This window comes from Netta rufina (genome assembly GCF_964035555.1).
Source record: "Netta rufina genome assembly, chromosome: 2".
Taxonomy (NCBI): domain Eukaryota; kingdom Metazoa; phylum Chordata; class Aves; order Anseriformes; family Anatidae; genus Netta; species Netta rufina.
This window is the reverse complement of record NC_140124.1, coordinates 15,393,055-15,408,524: the sequence shown is the minus strand read 5'-3', so window position 1 is coordinate 15,408,524 and position 15,470 is coordinate 15,393,055. Positions and strand designations below refer to the sequence as shown.

The 15,470-nt window shown below is 36.0% G+C and overlaps 1 protein-coding gene across 2 annotated transcripts in view; it reads right to left on the bottom strand.

The window, feature by feature from the left end:
- Window positions 1–15,470, bottom strand: part of ITGB1 (integrin subunit beta 1) — a 43,859-nt gene that overhangs the window by 12,966 nt on the left and 15,423 nt on the right. For both annotated transcript variants that reach the window (XM_084283200.1, XM_084283201.1), the window contains exons 2-11: window positions 11,075–11,144; window positions 10,754–10,839; window positions 8,997–9,219; window positions 6,887–7,057; window positions 6,348–6,586; window positions 5,302–5,457; window positions 4,072–4,167; window positions 3,050–3,139; window positions 2,034–2,174; window positions 1,710–1,912 (exon numbers count right to left, since the gene is read on the bottom strand). In XM_084283200.1, the coding sequence (XP_084139326.1) occupies window positions 1,710–1,912; window positions 2,034–2,174; window positions 3,050–3,139; window positions 4,072–4,167; window positions 5,302–5,457; window positions 6,348–6,586; window positions 6,887–7,057; window positions 8,997–9,219; window positions 10,754–10,839; window positions 11,075–11,144 (1,475 nt within the window). The remainder of the gene's footprint in view (window positions 1–1,709; window positions 1,913–2,033; window positions 2,175–3,049; window positions 3,140–4,071; window positions 4,168–5,301; window positions 5,458–6,347; window positions 6,587–6,886; window positions 7,058–8,996; window positions 9,220–10,753; window positions 10,840–11,074; window positions 11,145–15,470) is intronic.

Genomic DNA, 15,470 nt, shown 5'->3' with positions numbered 1-15,470 from the left:
CCACCGCTAACTAGATTGTCACATAACCACTATTAATTCCTCTCCAGTGTGACAGAACAATAATTACTTTTAAGTGACAGTGACTGTTCACTGTAGCTGCTGTTAACTTTCAATGAAAGAATTTCCCAAGAACAGCAGCAATTAGTCAGGGGAGTAGCTGATCTTCAGAGCTTCTGAGCACCAGCAAATTCAACCAAGATCTTAGGGGCTCAGCACCTATCAAGCATAAAGCAATGATGAAGAAATGGATGTTCTTGTTCAGCAATTGGCAACCTGTCAATCAGAGATAATTCCATCATGAAACTGCTCCTGCTCCAAAAGCAAAAGGCAGTTCTTATCCACAGGTCTGTTATCCCCTGTGTGAAATCATGGGGATGCTAATAACAGTGATACCAAGTTCAATAATTCTTTCTACAGTCATTGATGGTTCCTTATTTAAAGGAAACACCAAAAAAGTCTTCAAAATGAAGCAATTTATTCAGTGTTTATGGTCTGAAGCAGTTATTCCTCAACTTACTGAGTATTAAGGAGTTAAGAGCCATATGTCATTCTTTCACTCAGTTCTCTACAGTCATTAGCTTCACCACAAAGATATTAGTCAGTCCTACACCAGACATCCTATGAACTTGAAGTCAGTAACTTCTTTATTTTCAGTCACATAAATAATCGCATATTAAAGTACGAGGAAAAAGATTTATAACTCTTATTTCAGCTACAGTTCACTGAGCAGGAACCGGTACTGTTTTCTGAAGTCCTGGATCTTGTTTTCCTTGGGAACTACTTAATTTTGTTCTGGTCTTTGCACTCTTGTCTCAAGGATTTCCAAGAAGAGACTGTTTTCATTTTTGCTGTAGGTTTCTTGGGAAAAAAGCCTTAAACTTTGATGTACTAGAGGTCAATTTCCAACTACTCTCCTAGTGGTGTGTAAATCCAGAAAATCCAGTCTTATTTTACTTGATTTTCAAATGTGTAATGAGAGATATACATCTAATCTAATGACTATGATTGGCAATAATGGAAATTTTAAAGGCATAGGTACATAAAAGATTGCACATAAAGATTTATATATGCATGTAATTAGAAGAAATATTTTAATAAGATCCTAAAAGGCTAAAAATAACATATGGGAAGAGACTGAGGGAGAAAAAGTCATCTAAAATAAAAGTCGCAAAAGAATAGCTACTTTACTCTTCCCTTCTATGGCATAATTGGTGCCAACCTAGGTAGGAGCTCCTATCAAAACCTAGGAAGACTTTGAATTTCTTGAAATCAGCAGAATTCACATTAGAAAGACAAAATTAGATAAGTATTAATATTTGAAAAAATATCACAAGTTAATTCTACTCATTTTCTCCCATAACTCCGCTACATTAGATAGACCTTAAAATTAAATGTGGGAACAAAAAAAGCATTAAGGCCTATAAAGATATAAAGGACTATAAAGTCCTATAAAGGACTAACCCAAGGCCACATTCTAATTCTGATGTGTGCAATAGCTCCAATATAATTATCGATATTATAAATTCCAGCACAAGGATTATTTGCAGATATATGACAGTATGTCAAGATGTCCTAAAAGAAACAGGTTTGTAACAACAATTCTTGTTCCTTCACTCAAAAATTATTAAAATCAAATAAACCTTAATTAAGTAAACCAAATATAGATCATATTTCCCATTTTCAAAAATAAATAAGGTCTATATATTTACCTGCATGCACCACATTCAAATGTTCCATTCCCTTCATGGCAGGCTGGACTATTAGGTTCTCCTTCGCTTTGACACTGACATTCGCAGATGAACTGGAGATTAATTTCCACTTCTTCAGTGAATCCCAATGGTTTAATTTTAATTGTTTCATTTTGTCCTTTCTTTGGACATTCGTAAGCAGTTACATTAATCTCAAATCTAACCTGCAAACAAAAATACATGGAGTGCTATATTATTAAAAGAAACTTAGTAATATTTATAAAAGACAATAAATATTGGACACTTCTAACGAAATTTCTGAGTAGCACATGTATTGTAAGTTACCTCATCTCCTATTGAAATGTTAGAACATTTCCTTCCATCTTCTTGTGTGTCATTCACTCCATTCTTGCAGTAAGACTTGTAACTGATTGCCACTCCTTTTGGTAGCTTACTGTTTTCCAGGATCACCTCTGAAGAAAGGGACTAAAACGATTGCTATTAGCTAACTCAGAATGGAGTTGCAAAAGCATTTTGATGAACAAATACAGGACAGTCTGAACAAGGTAGCACTCTCCCTCACTCCTACTGATGCAGAGATATGCCAGGAAATGCAAGACATGCAGGAGAATGAGCATAAGAGGCTTTGGGACCTGATTCCAGTCCAACCTCGTGTTGTGCCCAGTGGCTCTCAATGGGAAGCACAAGTGGTCTCTGGCTCTGAGCACAATGAGGTCCAAGAACACTCTTCTCCCTCAGGTATGTTTTAAGCAGAGGGAAATGCCGCAGTGCCTGCCTGTGCCCAGCAGTCTGGGACACTTTGCCTCAGCCTTCCAGGTTTCTGGGATGGGCAGTTCCAGTGTGCTGAGACAGACTGCTTCAGGGCAGCCCATCCTCACACATGGTGAGCCCTTCTCACACCTGAGCCCTGCTATGCGTGGACGTTGGCAAACACTTGTTCTATGTACTCCAAAGGGGCAACAATTCTCATTTACATAACACAGCTATGAAGAAAATATTTTGGAGCCAAATGAAAGAACCACTGAGGTTGATGGAGACATTTTCCAGGTTGAAAAATGGCCCATTCCTTTTCCATGTTAAAATAAGGCAAAGAGCCGAAGGTCCAAAAGTAAGGGTTATGTTTGTTTGTTTAAAGGGAAAACATAGATGATAAAATTAGAAAGAAATAAAGAGGTTAAGTGACCGTAAGCGTGTATCTTTCTAGTCATCTAAGCTCTGATCACCACAGTGCCTGAAAGTCTAATGTGGTTTTACTGCACTGGCTGTATAGTTACATTTTAGAATACAAACTTCCTGTTTTGTAGAAAAAATTAAAATCTACCTTGGAAAAAAAAACTCACATTGTATGCATCAATGATCAGCTGAATCACATTGCTGGAGTTTGAAGACAACGTTCCCACTGCTGATTTTGGTATCAGATTTTTCAGTTCCTGTCAATATTTACAAAAGTAAAAGGAAAGTTACAGCTTGACTAACAAACGAAGTATAAATTGTAGTGTAAGTACCTGTATGGTGATATAATGCTTTACTGGATTAACTAATCAAGATCAAGTACTTCAAAAAGTAAAGCTGAAGTGTTGTCATCGTTCTTCATGATTTTTGAGGTTATACAAAGGAATACTGGAATAAAAAAAAAAATCCACCTTTCTCTTCTGCATTTTCACTTTAAATTTGCCAATTAAGACATTCATTTTATGGTAACAGAATAAAACAGAATAGAATAAAAGATGTGCTCTTGCACAAATTTACCACACACATCTTCAAGATCTTAAAAAAGAAGCACAACACTTCTAGAGATAGGTATAAAAAAGATGATTTCCAGTGGAAAAAAAACTTACAATTTGAATACAGATAAAAGAAATAAATATACCTTGATGCATTAAAATGAGGAAAAATAAGCAACTCTTTTAAATAGTAATTTCTTATTTCATAATCATATCCAATATTCAATTTTAACGATAATGAATATAAATAGAGCAAAAAGGACAAAGTATGTTCTTTCATAGGTGCTCTCCTAAGCTATTTTGTTGTAAACACGTGCATAAAAAGTAGCATTGCCAATATTATCTCCACTGCCTTATATCTATAAAGGTATAAAAAGAGATAAGGAGGATCATTTACTGAGGAAATATGAGATCTGTTACCTCCTTGGAAATTACTAAGGTGTTCGGTATCACTTTGAACAACTTAAAAAAAGGCTTAATAACAAAAACATAAATAGCAAAATACTACTGTGATCACTTCCATCCATACTTGTTTTAATTTCAAATTAAACAACTTTAATTAATTCAGTCCAAACCTGAAGTCTCTAATTGGTTGAGGAAAAATAAGTAGAGACCAGAAATATGTTACTTATCTTTACCTTATAAACTGCCTGAAACTCTTCAGTAACAGCAAAAATTGTCTGAATATTGTTCTCACTAAGCTTCTGTACCAGATGAGCAATAGAGGGATAATCCTATTAAAAAACATCAAGCATAAAATCCAATTCAAAGTTTGTACACAAAGTAGAAAATCAGAAACATTTTGACAGTAGAAATACAAATCACTTCTAGAAACATTCATAGGACTTCTAACTAGCCAGCTTATGTTACAACTCTAAAGAAAAAACAACCCCACAAGCAAACAATCCTTGAAAAGATTCCATATATGCCCCATGAAGATAGGTGATCTTTGAAGGTACAAGGTACAAGAATGTTATCCTATTCACTGACATTTAAATACTCCAATTTAAATTCCTAATCTCAATTTTCTCCAAAAATTATCTTTGATAGTTTTCCATATGACATCTCTGTGAAAATCACTAGCTTCTGCACTGTTTCATAAAGAAAAGATTAAATAAAACAATTAATTGTAGGTTGTCATTAAACAAGCGCTCTCAATTAGGAATACAAACATGGAAACTTTGTAAAGCTTATTGTGTTCACCCTATCAAGTAAATGTTTTTCATTTCACTTTTCATCTGCTTAACTTATCAATAAGACATGGTAACAATGTTGTTAAACATACTTTTTATCATAAATTTTGTAGCATAAGATGTCAAGCAGTCAGAGTTCTATCATTTCAATTACAAATAAGTGCAAAATTGATTTAAAAATTACAAGTATACAGTGAGAGTTCATGATAAAATGATTCAAAATGGCTAACAGGCATAAAATAAAATCAAAAATAAAATATAAAAAATAAAATACTTATGAACAGAGACTAATTGCAAGCAGTTCATTTGGGCCCCAAAGAAAATACAAATAGATATGATGTTATAAATAACTGGATAGTATTAGAACTACTTTTGAACAAGCAGACTAATGAAATAATAAAATATTAGGACAGAGCACCAGTGGACAAGCAGAATTATTAACTACCACAAATCATAAAGTGAAGTTGCCACTTCTTGAAGTTTTTGAATTAAGACTGGATTAATTCTTGCAGTTTTGCTTTACTTAAGCTAAAGTCACTTGATTTAATACATAGGCAAATAGGTAAAGTTTAAAAGATGTAGCATTCTGAAACAGTGCCAGTTTACTAAAATGATTTTTTTGAGCTTAAACACGAGAAAACATAAATTTCCCTACAAGACAATGCAAAGACTTACATAATAGTGGCTCATTGTGTACACATTATTTTCCAGGTGACATTTCCCATCATTTGGTAAAACAATTCCACCAAGTTTACCGTCTCCTGCGAAGTGAAATCCAGCATCCGTGGAAAACACTAATAGTCTTGTAACATTTCTCCATCCAATTTGATCCTTAGGAAATAAAAAAAAATAAATAAATTTCAGTATTCTGCACCACTTTCTTTTATATTAACGTGGACCAACAATGAAGAGGTAAATACATAATAAGGCAGACAGACTTAGGAGAAGCCATATAACAAAAGCATAGTCCTGGAAACTGTAATTCACTCAAATCTTAAAAGCACTTATATTTAATTAAATGTCTCCTGTAAAATATTATCTGTAAGATTTTCACCAAAGGCAATAAACTTTCCTTCTGCACTTTTAAAATAGGACTCCATATAGTTTCATAAAGTCCTTACTTCATTGATTAACAATATATTAATATAGTAACAAAGCAGTAAAGTAGGATATAATTTTTGAAGAGTCTATATTGTGCATAGATTCGTGTCATAACAGAAACATCAAAGAATAATGAAGCGATCTAGATCAGCTCTCCAAAAATAAACAAAAATCTGTTTTTGATCTACTTCTGTCTAAGAAGCTAGTAGAAATTAACATTCACCAAGCTATTCTGAAACATGAGCTAGAAAAAGCGTAATGACTCTTTGAAATCACTGGATAACAATTGCCTGTTTAGAATTCCATGCTTCTGTGAGCAGAATTTGACTCTTCTTTTGCAGCAGCCTTTAAAAACATCATCTTTGCAACATATCTATCTGATGTGAATACAACCTGTGATCACCACCTTCACATTTGCTGGCTTCATTCACTCACTAGAGGTCTCCACAAAACAAATCAAGGTATTCATGCAGCCTACTTTACCCTATCTTGCTAGCACAAGCATGACAAGTTGAAACTCAGGTCAGGCACCGTAAAACATTATTAGATGAAATTGTTTAAATACAGCCTTAAAGTATCAGTTAGAACAATTTTATCTCAGAAAACTAACACACACTTACCCCACAAACTGCAACCTGCATTATTGCATCAAATCCACCTTCAGGAGAATCCAAATTACCAGAAATGTGCTGTTTACCTACAAGTTCATTAAATCGATTTCCTTCACTGGTAAGACTGAGCACATTTTTATAGCTAAATGGACTTGTACAGTTCTGGTCACCTGTACAAGGATTTCTGAGTTTGGCTGGTGTTGTACTTATATATGGCATCACAGTTTTCTCCACAAAAGAGCCAAACCCTAGGAGAGAATGAGAAAAACCCTGTAAGTTGAAGAATGGAATTCTATTATTTATATTGTGATACAATACAAATTCGTTATAGCTGATCTGTTGTTAAAAATAGCTCTCATACTTGTTTACATTCTACCTTCTCCTTCACAACTATTCTCATATTCCTCAATAGTTTCTACATGCTAGTATATTTGCCATAATACTGCTAGTTTTTAAAAAAAGAATTATTCTTCATATGAAGTGATTTTCACTTTACTGATGTGAAAAACATCAGGAAGGAAACTTTTGAATAAGCAAATCTTTCTTACCAATTCGAAAGTCTGAAGTTATTTTTTGCATTTCTTGCATCAGAGCTGTTCCGAGACTTTTCACATTCTCTAAGTCATCTTTCATAGAATAGGAGAGGTCCATAAGATAGTAAAGGTCAATGGGGTAATCTTCAGCTCTCTTAAATTTTAATGAAAATGTTTGCGGTTCCCCTGTTTCAGAGATTAAACAACAAACAGAAGCCATTAAAAATTCTACAATAACTACATTGGCAAGAAAAAAGTCTTTTTAAGGAAAGTCTTTGAGATATTGATGATGGAGGTTTTGAGCTAGTGTTTTTTTTTTTTTTTCCTGTTAATTGAAATAGTTAACATTAAATTATGATGAAAAAATTTTCAAGGAGTATTTATTTCAGATGCCCAACTTTACATGTCAATGCATTTCATTTCCCCATAGAAAATAATATCCTGATAAAACCAAGCCTCTCTTAGCTGCTGTAATTTTAAATCTCGATGCTTGCAATAATTTTAACAATCTAATAGCATAAATTTTCAATATCTATTTGTATCCAAGATGACTGAAGAAATCCTAAGGGTTTAGTTTAGGAAAAACACTTATAATAGGTTTATAAAAGAAAAATCAGTTCTGGATAGAATATTTCAAGTTACTTTGCATCAAATACAGGCTGAACACAAAAACAGTAGTCGAGATAATTGGTTACTGTCTGTTGCAATTGTAAGCCCAGACAACAGAATTGTAAGCCTTTGCCAACAGAAGCATGTAGTTTCACTCTGATGTTGAAAGACAGTGCAGAAGAACTACCCGCAAGTTAAATGGAAAATAATTCTTTTGCCTATTGTTTATGAAATAAGGAATGGAATTGAAAGTTTTTTCCTTCATCCCAGCTTTTAGTCACTAAAGTGAAATAGTGATATTGCTGCCAATTAAGTCTGCTTAATAATTAGCAAATATTTGCTTAATATGAGGAAAACTAACAATCTGGGGAAAGCATAAAATGAGCAAAAGGAATGGGCATATGGATCAGGCAGCTATGCAGCACGTTTTATTTAAAACAAATAAAAGCTTTAGATTTTCCTTAGCTACTGTTTAAAAGAGCCTGCACAGAAAGCAAACATCCCCCTCTGTATGCACACAAACCCTCATCGGAGACCTTGTGACCAAAAGAAGTGCTCATAAACTGAACAATGATTTTTTGGGTTAATAGGTTTTGGTTGCCCAGGTCCCTTGTATGCTCTGCTGATCAAATTTGTGTCAACAGACTATTATTTTGTCTTTTGAAGTTGAAAGGGTCACTAGAACTAAACAGGGCTAATACCAAAATTGTAAAATAATTTTAATTCTTTTCCTTTTCTTCCCTTTCCTCACTGTGCTAAGCAGTCTCGGATCACGTTGCATTTATTGATGCAGTCCCCAACAAGCAGCTGGCTCCAAGTACAGGCTCTTATTCCAGGTAAATATAAGGTATTTTTGGACACTGTTACAGCACCTAGGAACTCTCCTTAAGGTCAGTTTCCATTATGTTCAAGTATTGTGTGAAATACTAGACTTGTTCCCCCACTCCCATTTTAATCAAATATTTCTTTATGGGTTTGAAATGGTACACAACTGCTTTGTTTTCATTAATGCAGTCTCATATCCACTTCTTTACCCTCTGGAAACTATTTTATATAGCAAACTGAAAATCTTGCCCATATTATGAAATCATTTGGCACAGATTGCCTAACAGGAGTACTTCAAGGAATAGCAACTGTTCTCATAACTTCTCTAGGTTTTTGCATGCTCCTCTACTTTTGTTACAAGAAGTCACACTGCAGAAAATCAACTGTAAAATGCTGAAAACAGAACAATTTAATTTTTGTGATATATCTGAACCATGCTGACATTTTTATGAGCTTTATCTATTTTCTCAGAAATTATATCTGGAACAAGTGATAAAAACCTCTTTTCTAAAAATCTGACAGTATTTGAATTACCTAAACACCTGGGGTTAACCTGAATAGTTCTGCTATTATTCAGATTATCGGAACAACAGCAGTTTCAGAAACAAAATGATTATACATTCAAAACACAAGATGCACTTGTGGTGGTGACGGAAAAATCATATGAAGACTAGAATGAAACTGTCCTTACCGACTCTTAGTTTCAGTACTAATTTTTGTGGCTGGATCTGTGTAATGGCCTCTGGTTTCAGTTTCTCTGCAGCACCTATTTTACGGTTTGTTACTTCTCTATCTTCAAGCACCTGTTTGCTACCTCTAGGATTTTCTATATCTTCCATAGGACAGCCTTTACTTCTCAGTGCTGCCAAGTCATCACATCGGGCAGACGTTGGTTCTCCTTCTTGCAAGAAGTCCTGGAAAAGAGGGGTGAATGAATATCAAATTTACAGCTATCTGAAACTTGCTATACTCTACACACAGTAACACTTTTTACAATGACTCCATCCTTATAAAAAAAAAAAAAAGAATCCAGTAATAAAACACAGTTCTGAAACATGTTAAATTTTACTCAATGAAACAGTGGCTATAATTTAATCCAAGAGTTTGCATTTATGTATATAATCTGTGTAAAAGATATAAGCAAGATGAAAGTAAAAAAATATATATCCAATGTCACCTCTAACAGAAGCAGTGCATCCTTTTAAATCAGCTACTCCATAAGTGACAGCAGATGGGAAAGGCTCACATCTTCATGCAGTTGTCAATTAAGTTGTGAACTTATTTGTACAGCCTACTTTCCAATTACCCTCCTTTTTTTTTTTTTTTTTGAAAGGCTTTAATTAGAGATTACATAAGGGTACGTTGGTACTCCACAACAAAACAATGGCAATACGCTGACAGAGAAGTGGAAAGAAGGACAACAATCCAAAAGTAATATCCGTTAGCAAAGAAAAAAAGTAACTTTGCTCTGAACACAACTTACTATTACCTCAAATCTTCAAAACAGCTCTAAACTCAAATATAAGTAAACAAGGTTTCTAACTGAGGAGCTTGGCAATTCTGATTTTTCCCTCCCCCCAGAATACACATGTAAGTAAATATATGATAAAGTTTATCAGTTCTTGATGAGAAGTTGACTAAGACCAAATAAATAAAATTTGGCCAAATGAATCTGAGAGCCAAATTTTAAAGTCAAGTCAGTTTACTAGAAAAGTTTAAAGCTTACAAGCTGATCCAAGTGACAGTAAGTTGGTAACGCATGGAATTAAGTACACAGTATCATCTTACAGCAGGAAACAGGAAAGTTTCACAGTTTTCATTAACAAACCAAAAAAGTGCTCTAAAGCACCTTTCCTTCTGTTTCTAACCTGAAGACACTTCAACTCAACTTTAGCATATACAGCACATAATTTAAGATTTAAGATTTAATTTTAATTACACAAGCTTTCTTTTGAAGGTTCATACTAAAACAAAAAACCCACCCCAACAAACCAGTCTCCCACCCCCAAGTCTACCAACAACAGACGGTAGATGTTCTAAGATTTGAACATCTTTCCTTTTAAACGCAGACCTTCACTCTCTTCCTCTACTCCACCTATGTCTAAGTTTACCTTTTACTCTAATGTCACTGAAAGCATATAATTAAACATACCCAGACAGCCTCCATGCTGGAAGGATATGAAATAGCTATGATACAGCTTGTAGGGTCTATATACATTTAACTTTTAGAAAAGGAGAAGTAAACACATTGTAAAAAGATCTACTCAAATCAGGACATCAGGAAAATCATGGTACTGAATTTTTATGTACTAATACATAAAAATAGCTCTTCCAATTGAAGAGCTACAGAAAATTATCGTTAATAAAAATGACATTTCTATACATTTAAAGTATTTATTTAAATTTGAAACCGAGGGAAAAAAATAAAAGGAACTGTACAATACTTACTGTTTTTTTACACCAACCACAGTTCGGTCCTGCTTGTATACATTCACCACATGATTTTGCATTAGCTTTTATGCAGTCACTTCCAGCTATGAAAGAATACAGATAGGTCACTTCATTTATAAAGACATGCTGACAGTAATACAATTTTAGTTTGTTTCATACTGCCCCTGTAAACTACGTTCTACATGTCATGACTAAGAGATATGAGCAACATCTTGCTAGGAGCACTCATCTAACCAATACATTTATTGGCACAAACAACTGCTAAATACATAGTTTTAAAGCAATATTAAAGTAGTGCAGTGAAATCAAATGATTTACCTTGCTGAGCAAATCCGCTCCATATCAAGCAACAGAGGATGCCAGCCCACGTGAGAAATTTTAAATTAATCTGAAATACAAAACCAGACAACCAGATTTTATGATTTATTGCGACCAGTAAACAAAAATAAAGTTGCATGGAAGTACACACATGCAACTGTTTCAGAGGGGATAGGAACAGAGTAGACTCAAACCAGATGTTCCTATCCACACCAACTGGACAGACAGATGAATTTTCATCTAATACAACCGTATTTATAAACCAAACTCTCATTTATAAGACATCAAACAAGGCAGCTGCTACTTAAATTCTTTTGAAACACTCTTGTTAGATAGCCTCTTAAGATACAAGAAATTTGGAAATTCTGTTCAGTCAGGGCAAAAAACAAAACCAAAAACCCCCAGCCTATTAACACCCCATCCAAAAATATCTATGCTCTGAATGTTACCAGGGAAAGACTTCAAAATAAAGATACCCGAGAGGTATGAGAGAAATACAGCTTCTCTAGTCAAGCCTCTGCTTTAAGGTAAGAAAAACTTCAAGGCCCGTTCCAGAATCTTTTCCTAGAAATCTTCAAAGGGTATTTTACAGCCTAACTTGGCACCTTATACTCCAAACTAGAAATTTCCTCTCAAAATATGTAACCTAAAGCATCCTTGATATAAATTCAGCTTTTTTTTTTTTTTTCCTTCTTCTTCTTCTTTAGGGATAAGGATAATTAAGGGGTACCGTTCTTACTAATGAAAAAACTCTTTACCCTTTTTCCAAAGCTACAAACCTTAATGAAAACCTGCTCCAAAAAAATAAATACATGCAACCTTTATAATCTGTAAGTTTTATAAGATAAGATTTGAATGCCTATAAACCACAACTTAAGGTCACTGAACTGTAATTTTCCATAATTATTAGACTTCACTTATTACTCCAGAGTTAGGACTACTGACTAAAAACAGGTTTCAAACAGACCATTTTTTTTGGCCAAATTTTATTCTCCTCCAATAGTAGATAGCCACCCGAAATCAGTTTTCACAAATTTTATAAAACTTTGAAATTTTGGTGTTGTTATTTTAAATTCCATTTCTCTATTATTCATTATAAGAGCAAGAACTTGGAGCCTGGCCACCAATTTCCTTTGTAGCCCTAAAATGTTACTGCTAACTGCAGCCTTTCCAGGCATCCTAAAAATACTAGAATTCATAACAAGTTTTTGTTCTAAAAGCTATCTTGCAATTTAGCCAAGAGAATCTCTTAAAATGAACCTGCCATTTTCTGGAAGAGGTACCATTATTCATATAAATTAGCAGCAAAGAGCGCAGTGCTTAAATTAGCACAGCAGTTGAGTTTTGGTTTTCCCACACTGATTTAGGGCCATTCATAATTGTAACTTTGCATATCCAGGCCTAAGTTAGATGGGACAGCTGCTCTAAAATCTAGTGGAGGTTTCAAACAGGAGCCAACCCTTTGTTAATAGATTTTATCCAACAATAATGTTAGATGTTTCATATTTTTCTGACAAATCATTTTGGCCCACTTTTGCCTTCAGCGGATCCTGCAGCCAGAGGGCGGGGGAAGTTTAGACGTAGGAGAATTGAGAGAATTTGGTGTGGGATAACTGCTAGATGGTGGGCACAGGCACAAAAGAAACTTCTGGTAAAAAAAAAAAAAAAAGGAAACAAAACAAACAGAAAAACTGAACTGTGAACTACACCCAACCCAACTTTTGGGCATTACTCTTTGCACAGCTAACTCGGATTTCTCCCTCTGGCCATCCCTTCAGAGGTGTTGCTCCTTCATGAACACCCAGCGTTAAATGGGCTGTCTAAGCAAGCCCCTTCTAAATCAAATGCGTGTGACCGCAAGCCTTGCTGAGAGGGTAAGTGTGATCCAAAAAAGAGCCGAGGTGAGAGAAAGGGTGTGATGTTGGTGAGGAACAGCAGTCAGAGGGCCACGAGCAGCCCGGAGGGGAAGGCCTCACGGGGCTGCTGAGCTTCCTTCTGGCCTGGCTTCGCGGAAGCCATGTTGTGTTTAGCCAACCTTGCCCCCCTCAGATGAAGGGATATACTGCTGCCATGCCTTAAGTTTTGCTTTAAGTACAGCCCAGAAACGGGGTGGTCTTTTCAGTAAGAAAAAAAAACAAGCTGCTGGCATCAGTTTAGTACTGTCTTTTCTGTTGGCCAAGATTATAAACAGTTCACCTTTTTAGGGCAGACTAGCAGTGGATGCACAGCGAGCCCATGCAGACTATATAAATAAGCCAGCAGAGATGTGACACAGTGCTAAAACTATGACTAAGACGATTTGGAAAAGAAACGTTCCTGTGGAAATGCATCCACATGATGAATGCAGCTCTGGGCACCGATTCCCCGTGAAGTTAACGAGGAAAATGTCCTTTCCCTTTCCCATATAAGGCCGCTGCGGTGCCTCTCCTCAGCTGCTCGCCTGCCCTCCCACGTGCTCCGGCTCACTTCCTTCACCTCCACCGCTGAATGGCTTTTCCATCTGTGAGGGCTGGAACGACTTCAGGAAAGATTTGCTGGTGTGGACGCTACTTGGACTGCGAACCTCCTCCTAGCCCCTGCCTCAACCTGTTCGTGGCGGTGTCAGACCCGCTTGGCCTGTGGGTCACCACTCATCACTCCGGATTGCCGTGCTGCCAACTTGTAAGTGAAGGGAATAAGCAAAACCCAAAACCAGTAACACCCAGCTACACCAGACCGTCAAAAGGAGCCCTTGGAAACCTCTGGCGGAACAGGAACTAAATCCTGTGTTGGTATTTAACCACAGAATATGGGAACAGAAAATAACCCATTGTTACAAGGAAAAAAAAAATGAAGCTTTTTGCACAACTTTTACATATTTTCCTATTACACTTGTTGTTCCCCTTTTAATTAAATCCTTGAAAAATATCCCAGAATCCTTGAAAAAGTGATTTTTCCCCTGAAAAAGCAGCTCAAAGCATTCAAAAGGTAAGCTTGCCAAGAACTGAAATCTCTCTATATTTAACAACTAAATCACAACCTGGATCCTTTTAAAAAGGCTGCAAATGGTGTGCTGTTGTAAAGCTCATTTTAAAATTATTTCTGTATGTTTGCTAACCCTAATCTATTTTTGTTAAATATTTTAGGAAGACAAACACAGGCATAACCTTGAGTGCTTGAACTAGTTGCTTTCCAAGATTTTTCACTAAGTGCCTCATCAAACAGTAATGTTTGAATAGACTTTTTTCAGTACGAAAAAAACAACCCAGCTTTTATGTACGTCTCTGAAGCTTCTAATTTGAAATAAGAGACTCATCAAGTGACAACAGAAGTAAAGGATTACTTCTCTGCAATGAGACTAATTTTAAATTTGCAAATCAAGTATCAACACCTTTGTATTCTGCTCATCACCATGTATTTAGAAATAAAATTTACTCCTCCATATTACTAAAGCCTTTTGCAGGTTTTTTTCTTTAAATTAGAACAGCAATAGCATCTGTGTAGAAAATCAACTGGGCAAATGGGATCAAGAAAAAAAAAGATAAACATTGCGGAAGCATTAATTCCTTTGAAATTAAGTGTCAGTGGTTAAGATGCTCAACCACTGCAGCATTGTCCCAGTCCATCAAGCAGCTCCTCACCTCACCCTGGGCTCCAGCATCCATCTGGCCAATGCCAAGCAAAGGATAAAAAAAGTACGAGGCATCTGCCTGCATGGTGTATTGAGTTGGGCCTTGCTGCAAAACGTTATACGCAAATACATATCCATGCTTCAGAACGAAGGGGAAGTATGCACAGGTCAGACACCCAGCAAGAATTGAGTTGTTGTGCAGAAGCCACCTTTTTGAGGCAATAACCACAGAGCCTGCTTACCCACATCCCCACAGACCACTCTAACTAAACTTATAAAACTAGAAATGAATAAGCAGCTCACACTTTTGGACTAGCATTTGCGCTTCCTGCAGACTGACACCTCTATAAATCAGCTGTGTTTTCACGGGTTTAAAGCTTGATTGAGAAATGCTGTACGGAATTAATCCCTTCTAAAACTGAGACGATGTTTACAACAGCCACTTTGACCTAGAATGGAAAGTTACTAAAGAGAGCTGTCCCATCCTACTCCTCCTTGTCGGTAATTCCTACTACTTTCCTTTCTGACCTGTCACCATTAATAAAACCACCAACAAGAGCTACAGCAGTGAAATGATCTGGCGGATGCACTAAGCCAGCAAAGAAAGTACCTGTTTTCAGCCACTGGGTACAAAAATGCTCATCCTGGTATGGCAGAGGTGGTGAGAAAAAACAAATGGGGATGGAGGAAAAGAGAATTGGGAGAACAAAGGATGCATCTGCCCCACACAGCCCGTGGCTGTATGCTGGGCTGGAGTAGTCACACGGTCGGCCCCGACCCCCAGTC